At 41.8% G+C, this 14,093-nt stretch overlaps 2 protein-coding genes across 4 annotated transcripts; one reads left to right on the top strand and one right to left on the bottom strand.

The window, feature by feature from the left end:
• Positions 1-287: 287 nt before the first annotated feature.
• On the top strand, positions 288-13,700 carry FBXO39 (F-box protein 39). 3 transcript variants are annotated; one of them, XM_088177210.1, is made up of 3 exons: positions 288-3,019; positions 3,824-4,000; positions 13,519-13,700. In XM_088177210.1, the coding sequence occupies exons 1-3, from the start codon at positions 2,006-2,008 to the stop codon at positions 13,606-13,608; spliced, it is 1,281 nt and encodes a 426-aa protein (XP_088033336.1). In that variant the 5' UTR covers positions 288-2,005; the 3' UTR covers positions 13,609-13,700. The 3 variants fall into 3 exon arrangements, with proteins under 3 accessions (XP_088033336.1, XP_014736600.1, XP_088033335.1); XM_014881114.2 differs by lacking the exon at positions 13,519-13,700 and adding an exon at positions 5,050-5,769; XM_088177209.1 differs by lacking the exon at positions 13,519-13,700 and having other exon boundaries at positions 3,824-4,711.
• Positions 5,906-11,169, bottom strand: TEKT1 (tektin 1). Its single transcript, XM_014881168.2, has 7 exons — positions 10,980-11,169; positions 9,786-9,951; positions 9,445-9,573; positions 8,822-8,965; positions 7,342-7,564; positions 6,568-6,764; positions 5,906-6,268 (listed from the first exon to the last, which is right to left on the bottom strand). The coding sequence occupies exons 1-7, from the start codon at positions 11,167-11,169 to the stop codon at positions 6,109-6,111; spliced, it is 1,209 nt and encodes a 402-aa protein (XP_014736654.1). The 3' UTR covers positions 5,906-6,108.
• Positions 13,701-14,093: the final 393 nt, after the last annotated feature.

Raw genomic sequence — 14,093 nt, 5'->3', positions numbered from 1 at the left:
CGCCCCCTCCGGGTCCGCGGATTGGCCGCGCCGCCGCCGCCGCCCGCCGCAATTGGCTGGGCCCCGCGCGCGCGCAGCTGCCGTTAGCCGGCGCGTGCCGGGGCTGAGGGGAATGGCCCCGGGTCTGCGGCCCAACCGCAGGGGCCGCGCTGTCCCCGCCCGCGGCTCTGGCGCCTTCGCCCACCGCGGCCCGGAGATCCGCGGCAGCTGGAGGAGTAAAAGGACTCAGGCTGGGTTGCCCGCTTGGGTATCCAAGCCGCAGCCCCTGTTAGTTCTGGTAATTATCGGTCAAAGTCTTAGAAGGTTTTTGTTTGTTTGCTTTTACTCCACGGGCTTCTGCAGCTCATGCTGGAGAAGACAGCTAGTGTAACTGTCCGTGTGGGACCGTAAACCATCCGGGATGCCCTCTGAAGCAAATCGGGCAGCAAAGAGGGCCAAGGGCAAAGGATGTCCCCCGCCCCGTGTTCAGCGGCGGGGGCTCTTGTTTTGATTTGGTACATGCAAAGTATTAATTTATCTTTAAATTACTTCTGCCTAAAAAAAATTGCTCTAGAAAGAACTGGGGTTTTTTTTCCAAATATTTGTTTTTCCCCCACCAAGTTAAACTCAGAGCTGACAGCTAAAACACCTTACCTAAGATTTCCTTATAGTGATGGGGAAGCCAACCCAACACTGCAGGATACCTCTTGAATCTCACCACTCATACTTTTTACAAATTCATAAGAACTCTGATTTTAAAAAACTTCCACCTGGTGGTGTTTGTTTGTACCACTTTGTATTCGCACACTAATAATGATGAGTGTAGAGTAATAAACATCTTTTATTAACATGTGTTTCTAGGTACTGAAGCCCTATATTCTGTTCCACTTTCCTCTGTCCATTCTCGTCAGGGCTTCCAGGTAGCTGAAGTGTTAGACCTCTTCCCCCGTGTCCTCCCCACCCTTAATCTCTATAGCAAAAGTTTCAGGTTCTTCTCACTAGCAAACTGGAGCTTTAGGCACCATATTTTAAGATTTGGCTTGGATTTTTTGACATTGATCTAGAGACCTAAATGACTAATAGTTCTGCAAAACAAAGACCTCTTCTTGGGGATACTAGATAAAAGAGAAAGAGTTGGGTAGTAATCAGACCACATGCTCAGTTTCTAAGGGTTACCTCGATAGCTGGGGATGTGGATTGGCACTTTGAATGGCAAGAGTGGGCAGAGGATTCCCTAAGAATAAAAACGGTGCTAATTGAAAAGAGTATGTGTACAGGCAGAGAAATTCTGTGTGACGTAAGAACTGTAGGCCAAAAGACAAACAGCAGGCTGAACTTAACTGGGCTGTCAGCCTGTCCTTTCATGCCCGTTTATAAAATTAAAATAGAAATACCTGAGCCTTTGTAGTTGTAAACAGACTCGCAGGGATCTGTGTATTTTCTTCTTCTTCTTATGGTGCACTTCTTGTTTCCATCCATTTCAACTTTTTTATCCAGCCTTAATCTGAGGCAGGATAATAATTGTCATGGAATGGCACCCCAGAAAGCTGTGAAAAGTCATTAGTGCTAATTTTGCACTCATTGTCCTGTTCAAGCCCAAAGAACTGAGTACTTTTAAACACTAGGCATCAGACCACAAACCATGATCAATTAACTGCAGCTGATGCTAACCAAAGGTTTTTGTAGAGGGTGTAGCTGCTGTAGCACCAGTTGATACCATTTCACTGTTTATCTAGACTGAAGATGAAGGCCAGAAAGTTAAAAGATGTGTCCTGTGCTTGTACTGTGATTGTTCTTCACTCTTTGTTTTTTTCTTTTTGATTTAGGTAAGACGATAGTTTCAACTCAAGAGCTTGTTTGACTTTGTCAGCTGGAGTGCAGAAGCAAAGGGTTCTTGGTTTTGATTGTGAAGAAGCAAACTTTCATCCCTTTGTTTAGAAGCCTATTATGTTGGGATTGGCAAGAAATCTACCCACAGCTTTCTGCATGTTGGTTTGACTCAGGACCCAGAAGAGAAATCCTCTCAATGGAAGATGACAGTGAACCCGAGCAAAGCTCCTGGGCCTATCTACCTGATGTCTGTCTGAGGCATGTCTTCCATTGGTTAGATGACAGGGACAGATCTCGGGCTGCCTTGGTCTGTAAAAAATGGAGTTGCACCATGGACTCTGGATCTCTCTGGAGATGCAGAACCATCACATTCTATGGCCAACCATCAAGGGCACGCACATTGGAGTTTCAAAGTGCACTGTGGTATACCAAGAAATTTGGCAAGTATTTGAAGCACCTTGAGATCAAGTTATCGAATCCTTACAATACTCCCTTCATCAAAAAATTTCAAGTGATTATGAGAGGTCTTCTTTCACACCTGGGTAAGTGTAATAGCCACCTAGTATCCCTGAGCATCAAGTACCTAGAATTAGATTGCTTGATCTGGAAAAATGTGGTTAGGGCTCAGTTTATCAAGAACTTAGCTGCCTTCCTGAAAAGAATGAGCAAACAACTTGATTATCTTAACTTAAAAGGAGCGAGAATAACATTGGAAGAAGGTTGTGAGCTTCTGAATTCTCTGAGCAGCTTGACAAATAGAAGCTTTATATCTGAAATCAATATTGAGGATTTCTTCAGTCTCCACCTTTCTGTCTACAGCAGTGCCTTGTTCCACCAAACTATGTCTAAGTTCCACAGGCTGACCATCCTGACTTTCAATTACAACTGCATCTCTGATGAACTGCTGGACATCCTGCGGGAGCACAGCTCTCATTCCCTGTGCACCTTGAATATCAAGTGTCATATCCATGACCCTCATGGGCAAGTGGTCTCAGGAACGTCATGGGCAAACCTGGCCAAGAGAGCCCCCAAACTGAACGTGAATTTCTTCTTTGAAAGAGTCATGAAGCATGATCACCTAGCTAGGATCCTGCTGGTGGAGATCCCAGTTAGGAGCATCAGCCTACGGAGCTGTTATTTCAGTGACCCAGACTGGACAATGAGACCTACTCTCACCAACCTTCTCCCAGCTTACTGGCATGGCCTGCAGGTAAGGGAAACGATAGGGACACCCTACTGCAGTGTCACAAAGCTAAACAAAGTAATCATATAGGCCTTCTGCGTAACAGCAGTCAGCAACAGAGGTTCCTGACAGCTTCAGTTTAACGTTCAGAGGGCGGTTTTCATAAGTGAGTAATTTCAGTGTTTCACCCATAGTGTAGTTAATGAAATTATCCTCGTCCAGTTACAACCCACCATAATGCTGTCAGGCTGCTCTATTTTGGCAATGCACAAATGTCCTACAGCACATCTAAATTAACTAGTGCTCATGTCAAAGCACTTTGGTGTCACAGGGGATGTGTCACCAAAGGTTTGCAACAGCTGACCCACGTAAGTGAGCATCAGGTCTTTGCATGCCAGAGGGAAACACGTGGCCTTACACCTGATGGTTGTTGACAGCTTTCTGTAAGTCCTGTTCCATTGCAGTTTCCAATAAACAAAAGAAATATGTAAAGCTTTCTAGAAACCATCATTGGCTCTACTCTTGTCTCTCAGGTAATTCTCATTATGTCAGATAAGATCATGGTATGGCTGTGGGTGCAGCGTTTTCTAATAAATGCACAAGAGATCACCCCATCTTAACAAGACAGTGATTTACTGTAGCACATACACTGTTGTCATAATGCAAAACAGAAGCTCAGCTAATGTCAAGGTACAAAATTGATCTGCTGACACTTGCTTTTGTTGGTTAACTTGGAAAACTATTTGTATTCTAGTTACTGCACACAACATCCTGTTAGTAATCCTGTTAGTAATACTGTTAGTAGTACTAACTTGTTCATTTTATTTCAAGAAATTAACACTTGAATTGAACAATGACCACGAGTTCCTGGACAATGAGCTGCTGCAGCTTATCTTATCATGCAAGAGGTTGTTATTTCTGAAAGTCTGGGCATTTCTAAGTGTCAGCTTTATGGAGAGGCTGCTACAAAACCGTGCAGAACGGAAATGCATTTTGACTACCATAAAGGTAAGACTTTGTGCTTCAAAACTCCCCATTCTTGCTCCTATTGCCAAAGGTCCCCATGCCCAGGTAAAGGTCACTTACAGAAATGTAAATATAACTATGTCATACCTTAATGTTAACATAACTATGTTATGTTATGTTATGCCTTAGTACTAAAGGGCTTGGGAAGCATTCACAGAAATATGGCTTTCCAACCTACTTAGCCACATACAGCTACAATAGAAGTTTATTATGAAGTCCCAATAATTCCAGACGTCCTTCCTAGACTGCATTCCCTCTGTCACCTCTAGTTCAAGCCCTCTCCCACATCTAGGGTTTCTCAGTCATCTCTCAGGCTCAGTGCTTATGTCTATGCTTAAACCAAGGAAGGTGGGCTGAATCCCACTAAACTGCAAAACTATATAAACACATCATAACCTTCAGGGGTTCTGTCTTGAACTGGGGCCAGGCCACAACTGTAGCTGGTGTAAACCGCGCTGACATGCTACTTTGTGTGCTACAATCTTAGTTCAGTAGGTTCTCACAGATCTGTGCATATCCCAGGGATACATCCGTTCTGGGGGTAAAAAGAACCTTGCTCTTCCTGTCTGAGTCAGCACAGGCAGACAGCCAGGACAACCACAAAACCACAGCTAGAAGACAAAGAGTAAATTCACTTCCTTTCCTTTGCTCACTGGGGCATCCCCAGAGCAACCCCCAGGCAGACATAGTTAAACTCGGTCCAGGCCAGAGGGTCACTGGCTGGTGCTCATACTGGGTTATCAAAGACTATTCCTGTCTGAAAGGGTCACCTGAGTGATTTACAATCCTTCTTGCTAGTCTTCCACTATTTAACTCATTCCTCCCAAAACCTCCCAAAAACTCTTTGGCAGGAGATGAAGTTTTCAGTCAGTTGGGAGTGGAAAGAGACTAAAGCCTCAAGATTCTATTGAAATTCAAGGAATTTTGGTTCTCTAAATTCCTTATTAGTCACAGATTCTTCGTGTTGCCATGAGCTGTAATGGGTTGAGGTCACTATATCTGAGAGACATGACTGCTGTTTGTGCATACAGGTCAGGATTTATACAGCCCAAGACAACAGCACTGAAGAGGAGCGGCTGTTAGCTGATATTTACAGGAAATTCAAGTACCTGATTGACTCAGAACTGAATTATTTTGTCATCACCTACCCAATGATATAAACTACAAGAAGAGAAGAACAACCAGTGACATCTGCATTAACGGATCCTTTGGAGGGCTTTAAAAAGGGATTTGAATTTTGACAGCAGTGCCTCTGAAAGGGAGTTATCATTCCAGCAAGAGAGAGGCAAGGGACAATTTTAAACTCAATGCATTAAAATGTTGGACGTGGGAACTGGACTTCTTTGTCTCCAGCATTATTTATTCTTGCCCTTGCTTTGTTTTTCCTTGCCAGAACAAACGGAAGCAGTGACTCCTTTTCCACCCTTACAGGCATCTCTGATCGAAATAAGACCCTCCTCTTTTTTCAGCACTTCTCACTGTAGAGCTTCAAACATTTTGCCATTGAAGCCCATCTCATTGTTTCCATTTTACAAACAGGGAAACTGAGATATGAGGTGAGGAAGTGGTTTTCCCAAAGTCAGCCTTGACTTAATTCAGATGCAGACAAATGCACTATCTAGTGTATCAGTTAGGTAAGTTAGGTCCTGTTAAGTTGGCCATACTGTCTAGTTCTTAGCAGCAGATGCTAAGATAAAAACAAAGCATAGCATGGCCGATTCATAGCATGGGCTGATAGTGGGAGACATCTCTCCCACTTGCCCAGCTTTCCAATAAGTGATTTATGAGGACGCTCCTGCTCTAGCTTCCACAGAGTTGCCTTTTGATACCTCTCAGTGGCAAAAGATGTAATTGGTTACACATGAGAGAAACATGGAAAAGGGGGCATTTTTATTATTCTGGAATTTTATTGCCAAGTGGAGGATTTCATCTAACGTTTTAGAGCATAGATAGCTGTGAAACAGAGAGCTGTAAGTATGAGGTTTTAATTACCTCGCATAACTAAATTTGCCAATAAATTTGCAAGTTTGTCAATAACATTTCAGCAGGAGCTGGTTCTTTGGAGCACAATGTCCCCGAGTATGATGACTTCAGTAATTGTTTATGCAAACAGACTCTCTCATTTGCATGCACAGCACTTCATCAATGTACAGTGTATTCTCCTTGACCTTGATCTCTTCCTCCAAGGACAGCTGTCGGCAGCTCAGGCCTTTCAGCTCTGTCTGAGCCTGTGCCAATGCATCCTTTAATCTAATAGGGAAAATAGAGGCAGGCATTAGTTGAAAACACATGGATAGGTTTATTTTCTCTCATAAGAGTTAGTAATTCTGAGTAAAAAAACAGAAGGATGGAAAGGGATTCATAGAGACAATATCCATTGTCTTCCCTTAAAGTCTATCCATTAACTTCCCTTAAAGTGTACTGCTCTTAAAAGAAAAGCAATTCACAACTTTTCAGGGAGAATAGCTGGGACCCATTGTTATGCTGACACATTAAATTAACCCAGTAATCTATACCACAGATTTTCCTCTTGCATAATTTCCACTTGCCTTTGAATATTTTTAGTAATCTCTTGAACTTCACTCATCAGGCTGCTGTGCACTGTGTCATAGCACAGTTCCACATTGGGGCGATGGTTTCTCACTTCCAAGCGGGTTTGAGCCACTTTTACAGGTCCTTCCTTGTCAGCGATTGCTTTCTTTAAGGCTGCAATGTTCTTCTCCTGTGAGGCAGTCTCATCCATCACCTTCAGAAATCCAACAAAGAAATTCTGCACACTGCCTCTTACAATGTGTGAAATCATCATCATCTTTAGTAGTTGTAACAATCACAGTAACTCGTTATGTTATTTCATCAAACGATATTTGCAAAGCTTAGCCAGGAGTATCATTCCTTCATTGGAAAGCAGATGATACTGTTCTGGGTGAACCCAGAAATTAATGCTCAGCAATTAATTTTTAATATTAATACTCCGTTTTCATGTGTCAAATTTTGAGCACGTTGACCCTGCTTTTATCAATAAGGCTCTTATATCAAAATCCTGAAAAAGCTATAGGAGCCCCATGCAACTAAAAGTCACACGGAAAATCCTGACTTTACTGATGGCTACAGCAACATTTATATCGGATGAGTGACTCCAGAAATTCATCTCTGTGGTGGTGCACACGGAGCTGAGAAAAAAAAATCTAAGATGACTTTTACGGAGGAGGGAGAAGGGAAGAAAAAGGAAAACATGGCAGATAAGTGTAACCCACTGGATTGGGAAAACTGGTGGATAACCCAAATCCAGTGTTTCCACGTTTTTACTGTCTTCTATGACTTACCATTGCAAGAAGTGTCTCTAGCTTGTGCTTGGCATCCTTGACTTCCTTCACCCTATTTCTAAAAGCAGTGTTCACCGTCTCACATTGCTTGCGCATGTCATTTGCTGTCTGTGAGAGGATGCCTTCAATAAGTGCCTTCAGGGCCAAAGAATTGTTTCGCTGCTTGTCAGCCTTTTCAACATTTATGTTTGAGAAATCTGTCCAGTCCTCAGGGCTAACAAAACTGAAAGAGATTAAAAATAAATGGTCACCAACAGAGAGCAGCAGGCCCTGTATGACTTCATAAATCTGTAATTATGCCACAAAATCAAGAACAAAGCAATACTTTTAATTGCATGTTCCAGTAAGTGCCACATGTCCTGGGAGTTCTACAGATACAAAAGAAACACTGTCACAATCATTTTGTAGTGAAGTTTCATCTTCATCTAATGAAGTTGAGAGTCAGATGAAAACAAATGTGTTTGAGTCATAGAGCAACTTTGCTATAACTTTCTTTTCCCCTGGTGAAGGATCAAGTTATCGTGGAGGGGAAACACACATAATAACCAATATTTCTTAGAACATCTTTCATTAATAAAGCTGTAACTATTAATAGCAGGTAGCTATTTACACAACACAGTCACCTATTCGCTCACACAGTTCATCTATATGACATTTACACGACCTGTAAATGTACATTTACAGCCTGGAACAGTAGTTGAGAAGCCCAGCCCCAACTGCATCCCCAGAATTAGAGGGTCATCCTTGTGTAGCTGTGGCTTGCAGGTGGGTGTGGAAAGCTCCTCAGAGGGTTTGTTCCTTGTTTCATTGAGTGGATATATAAAGTTTTAATTGTCATTTGCACATAGCAGGCAGCACCACCCTGGGTGGGGACTGAGTTCCATAACTTGTTGATGATGCATGCTAACATGCAGGCAGCAAGAGCTGTCAGCCTCTTGGTGTTGCAAGTTTGCCAGCTGTTGCATAGCAACAGTGACTTTCTGAGGCTCTCACACACATTACTTTCTCAGTATAGTTCCTCTTTTCAGCCTATTTTTATGTGGTAGCTATTTTTCCATGTAAACCTTTCACTCTAACTAACCCATGCAGAATGGGCACATTTGGCAGGTTACTGTCTGAGTCAGAAACTGAGTCTACACTTCATGTGTCCCAGTCCATCATTCTCCCCACTGGGACACCATGGGAGAGGAAAGAAGTTAAGATCAGTAAATCTATTCTCTGTTTAAGCAATACGTGAACTTGTTCTTTAGCTAACTGTGAGCTTCAAAAACGTTTTAAAAAGTGCAGTTCACTGGGAGCAATATTATTGTGGCTTATTTCACAGACATACAGATACAAAAGTGACAGACAGAAGTATAAGAAACAATTAGGTGGCAAAAAGATAAAGCCTGTTTTACACAAAACTGATCTTGCTATTACTGGGACAGCCCATATTATCCATATAATTATCATATGTTTGTTGAACTAAAGAACCACTTACTTTCCTTCTAGTTTCATGGCATTATCAGCATAGATAATATAAGGAGTGTCATTTGTCAAGCTAGCACAGTAATCATCAATCGTCAAAGCTGTGAATTTGTCCTTCAGATCCATGTCCAGGTTGTATTTTGCTGAACGGTTTCGTCTAGGAGAAGAAACAACCAAAGTCTAAGAAAAAGTGTCCTTAGACAAAGGACACCAGAGGTCACAGGTGTCCTTAATATGCACTTGCAGTATATATGCATATATACTGTATATACATGCAGTAGGTAATTCAAACGCTGTTACAGAAATCTTCAAGTATGAACTCCTAGTTGTCAAGTCACAAAATCTACAAAATGAAGCTGCCTTTCTATAAATTGACAGTACAATTCTCATTGAAATTAAAGGCATAGGATTGGATCATGAGAAGACCAAGGATCAAGTGCAAGTACTTTGTACTCTACATGCAGAACGCCTGACCGTTACTGATGGAGTGGTTTGAATTAGGACTGACCTCCTGCTACTGTTTAGCATTGAAGAGAACTTAGGATCTGTGTTCAGCCTGACCCTACAACTTCTTAGTATTATGACTGTATTATTTTTCATCTAATTAGTGTTCTATTATGCTCTTTGCCTCCACACCTGATTTGCTCATTTGTTTGTTCCAATGTACGTCCAAGTAAAGCAATAACCCCCTGGAGGACTTCAGCTTCCTTCACCAGTTCCTGTTCCACTTCATCATGCACCAAGTCAATCCCAACTCGCCTCTGCCTACATGAAAAAGGGAAAACCCGTCAGCCACATTGTTCAAATGCCTGCATCTAACAGAAGATGATGAAGTTCCACTTTCCCCAGTGTTTTAACACCCAAATCAGACTGTGTCTCCACTGCAAAGAGTGATGGGCTTTTAGTGTGCAATCTTTTTTTCTTATTTGTTAAAGATCCATTACGTAGATTTTTTTTCCCTCTCCTTGAATGCTCACCTGTACAGGAGACACTTTTGGGCAATGACAAGTGGCTCTTTGCAGCCCTCCAAAGCTCTCTCCAGCCTATTCTTGAAAGTCAACAGTATCTCCGTCTCATGAACAATTTGTTCCAGCTTGTTATCTAATTCTTGCTTCCAGAATTTTATTTCTTCCCGTCTCTGTTCTGTAAAATCAAAATAACAAACATGCATTAATATGTGCCCATTTTATGAGCAAGAGGACTGTAGCTCAGTGTTGGGAAGGATAAGGGTTTGACAGGAAGGTCTCACAGATATGTATGTGTAACAGAAAGATCTTTGAATGTAGAATCTGAAGAAGGAATAGAAATGATAGCAAGTTTTGATAGAGAAGAAAAAAATTGCTGAGGCAGTCTTACTGGATAACTAGAGAGCAAAGAGCAAGTGAATTAGAAAGGGGTTTTATTACTCAGAGCAGAGAATAAACCCACCTCAAACAAAAGATGTTTTTACCAAGCAAAGAAATTTTCACAGGCAAACAAAAAAGTCAATGTTGCAAGTAGAGGAAAGATCTCAAAATTTTCCACTGCAAGAAAACTGAAAAACGACTTTTAGCTTAAACTGTTACATACTAACCTTTTGTGATTGGAAATAGTGACATGAATATGGTAATGTTAGTAGTTAGGATAGGCTATAGGTAATAGTAAAGGTATTGATTGGTTTTCATGTATTAAGATGCTCTGTAATGAAAAGTATATAATGCATTGTAACCATAACTAGAGCCACTTCAGACGAACCCACAGCTGAGGCTGAAAAGGCTGTGGGCTTGTCACCCACGACCCGTGAATTGTTGCATCATTTGGATACAATAAACAGCATTTTAAGGAGCCCCATATTCCTCATTTTGGCTTTTACAGCTCACATCTTAGATGTGGCTAAAAATAGCCTTATTCTGGAGTAGAATGCCTATAGTGCTGTGGGCTGTGTGGAAACAGTTTAGCAACCCTGTGTCAGGAGGTTTGGTTCGCTTTTTGTGGGTTTTTTTTTGTTTTTTTTTTACAAAAATAAAGAGTCTGCCTCAAAATATTTTGTAAAATGTTTTTGATTTTTCCATGACATCAACAAGCTTTGCATTGACACATGCTCCTGTTCATTATCAAACAATTTGCTAAGTCCTTCTTGAACATTTAGCTCAAACAACACATCTTGACCCTTGCAGAAGACATGGGATTACCTAATTTCTTGTTGACATCACTTTGGGTTTTTTGAGTTGTCTTTTCTATTTCATCCACCAGCCTCCGACTTTCATATATCGTGCATTCTGACCTGGATTTCTGGGACTCTGTACTGGCATGCTGCATATTGTTTGTGGTGTACCATTCTGAGGGTTGAAGTTTACATGGATCTTGCAGCAGTCTGGCCATTATTATTTGGAAATTTTCTGGATATAATGTAGGTCAGTTCTTGGAATTTGGAACCTGAAAACAGAAATATTATATTAACCGTATTATATTGTATTGTATTGTATTCTATTACATTGTATTGCGTTGCATTGCACTATGTTATATTATGTTATATTGCTGCCGAAGCCAGAAGGGAAGAAGACAGCTCTATAAGGATGAGAAATATCTTGTTCTTTTTACCTGCAAAATGACACTGATATGCAAAGAAAAGATTTCTTGCTCAAAGCTCCCCAAATCTTTGCTGATGTGTAGGGAAGAATGTGCTGATGTGTTTGGAGAATATAGAAACAGAGGAATTTGTGAGTGGAATTTTGGAGTAGTGGAACTGATAGGAAAAGATGGACTATGCAATAGGAAGGAGAAGGGAAAGGAGACCTGCAGAGGAGGATAGAATTACTAAACAAGCAATCGCAGAAAACAAGAGAAAAGTGAACAAATATAAAAGATAAATAGCCTCACAGAGGCTGGAGAAAGGTACACACCTTTCAAGAATATTTCTGGAGAGATGGATAAAATCTAGACTGTAAAAATAAACATAATCATAGAATTATTAAGGTTGGAAAAGACCTGTAAGATCATTGAGTCCAACTGTTAATGCACTACAGCTGTGTTCACCACTAAGCCATATCCTCAAGTGCCAAATCCACATGCCTTTTGAACACATCCAGGGATGAGAATTCCACCACTTCCCAGGGCAGCCTGTTCCAATGCTTGATTAGGTGATTTTTTTCTTATGATAATTAGGGGGGGGGGAACCAAACCAAACCAAACCAAACCAAACCAAACCAAATAAAAAAACCTCCCCAAAACAACAACAACAAAACAAACAAACAAAAACCAACCAACCAAAACAAAACAAAAAAACCACCCATAACAAAAGAAAACCCAATCTAACCAATCAAAAAATCCACAACCACACAACATAACAAAACAAAAAAACAAACAAAAAACAAACCCGAAAATAAAACAGGACCTGAGAAGCTGAAGGAGAAAATTCAGCAGGCAAATGAGGAAATGGGAAAGTCCAGAAAGAACCAAAGTAGAACAAAGAACAAAGCATACTGAGGACACTTGTTTAATGGAGGATGAAACCAATGCCCCAAATTTGTGCAAAGTAGTTTGATTATAAATTTCCTATTCTTGCAGTATGCTCATCCAGTGTTCCTGAGACAACTGCTGAGTCCAAATGCACACAGAAGATCCTCAGCAACACACAGCTCTGCCCACACTCATTCAGCACAGCTACCCTTAACTCAACTTCCTTCTCCCTCACACACTTCTCACTGATGTTGCTCCTCGACTGAACTGCTCTGAAGTTCAAAGCCTGGCAAAGTGCCATATCCTCAGTTCCCCTTCCGTGGGAAGGGTCTTTCAGCCTCAATCTCCTCAGCAGCAGCACAGTTTCTTTTTTAATGTGCGATTAAATACTGCTGAAAGTGGCTCGAACTGCACAGAAGGCAAAGTGGCTGCTTAGGGAACTGCAGTCGCTACCACTGCTAGCAGCCTGGTGCTGTGGCACCGCGTGGAGGAGGCACAGTACACAAATCCAGTTGTGCTTCATTTCACCCATTTCCTGTTAGGTTCTATCTGGATAAAAACACACATTATTTTTTGATAGTTCCCAGAGCTGCAGACAGTAATTCTGAATTGATTTGTTGTAGAAATGCATAAAGATTGTGAAAGCAAGTGAGATGTCTTAAGTATCTAGCTATCTAAAATGTCAGTCATAACATATCCTTAGTAGTATGCTCCATCTTTGTGTCAACAACATTCTTTCCTGGGAGAAAAGATACTGGGAGCCAGACAGAGGAGATGAATGAGATAAAGGGCATGACATCAGATGGTACAGTTGTGCCCCCTCCATATAGCTCTGTTAGTTTAGATCAGCGCAGACTTTCTCAGAGTGAAACCCGACAATGTTCAAAAAATCACAAAAGATAGAAAAGTAACATGGGTCAAAAAGAAGCAGAGAAGAGAGAATGTCATGTTTCGGAAAATGTGCTCAATCACCTTGAAAGCTGAGGAACCGCCCAGTGGTGGTTCTCCACGACGTTATTGTGAGACCAGTGGGACTTCATGCCGTTTTGTTCTGAAAACCCAGTACCTCGTTCTGTCCTGCCCCAGACTGTAGCGACACTGCCACAAATTCAAGCTACGAACCACAAATCCGTTCATCAATATCAGCTACCGTAAAAGACAATTTCCTTTTAAACTGTTAATATGAAATTTACAACTGATCCCGCAATACGAATTATGCGACAAAAGAAAGCTTTAGTTTTACCTCAGATGATTTTCTCTACCGACCTACAGGTGCAGAAAACGGCTCCAGGGCCGCCGGGGCTGCGCGCACGGACCGCGGGTGTGACCGCGCGCCCCCGGCCGCCCGCAGCCCCGCGCTAACGAACAGCGGCGGCGGCACCGGCAGCGCCTTCCCACACCACGCCTAAGCGCCCAGTTAGCGCTGGATGAAAAAGTAAGTCCTCTCCTTCACAGCAGTAGGGGTAAGCTAACACCAGCTCGCTTACCACATTCCACTGTAATGCTCTTTAAAGGGATTTTACAAAGGAGCAGTTCCTCACCTTGTGAATTTTGTCTGGATGTAGAAAATGGGTTCACTATTTGTGAAGTGGCCAAGTGCTCAGTCTGGAAAAGTCTCACATTTTTGTGGAAGAATCTAACTAACCAGCATTAATGAGACTAGATCTAAATTAAGTATGTTGCCATGTTCCTTATTGGGTGCATGAAAAATACCATAGATAGTCTTATTCATCAGAGAATCAAACTATGAGCAAGCAGAACTGCTGCCACTCTGTTAAGTAGGACACCTCTCTAGGTTGAGCTCATACTGCAGCCTCATTAATTGCCTTCTTTGAATGTTGCTGACA

This window comes from Sturnus vulgaris, chromosome 21 (genome assembly GCF_052056855.1).
Source record: "Sturnus vulgaris isolate bStuVul1 chromosome 21, bStuVul1.hap1, whole genome shotgun sequence".
In the NCBI taxonomy this organism is placed as follows: Eukaryota; Metazoa; Chordata; class Aves; order Passeriformes; family Sturnidae; genus Sturnus; species Sturnus vulgaris.
Note: the sequence above shows the minus strand (reverse complement) of the source record. Positions and strands in the feature narration are given on the sequence as shown.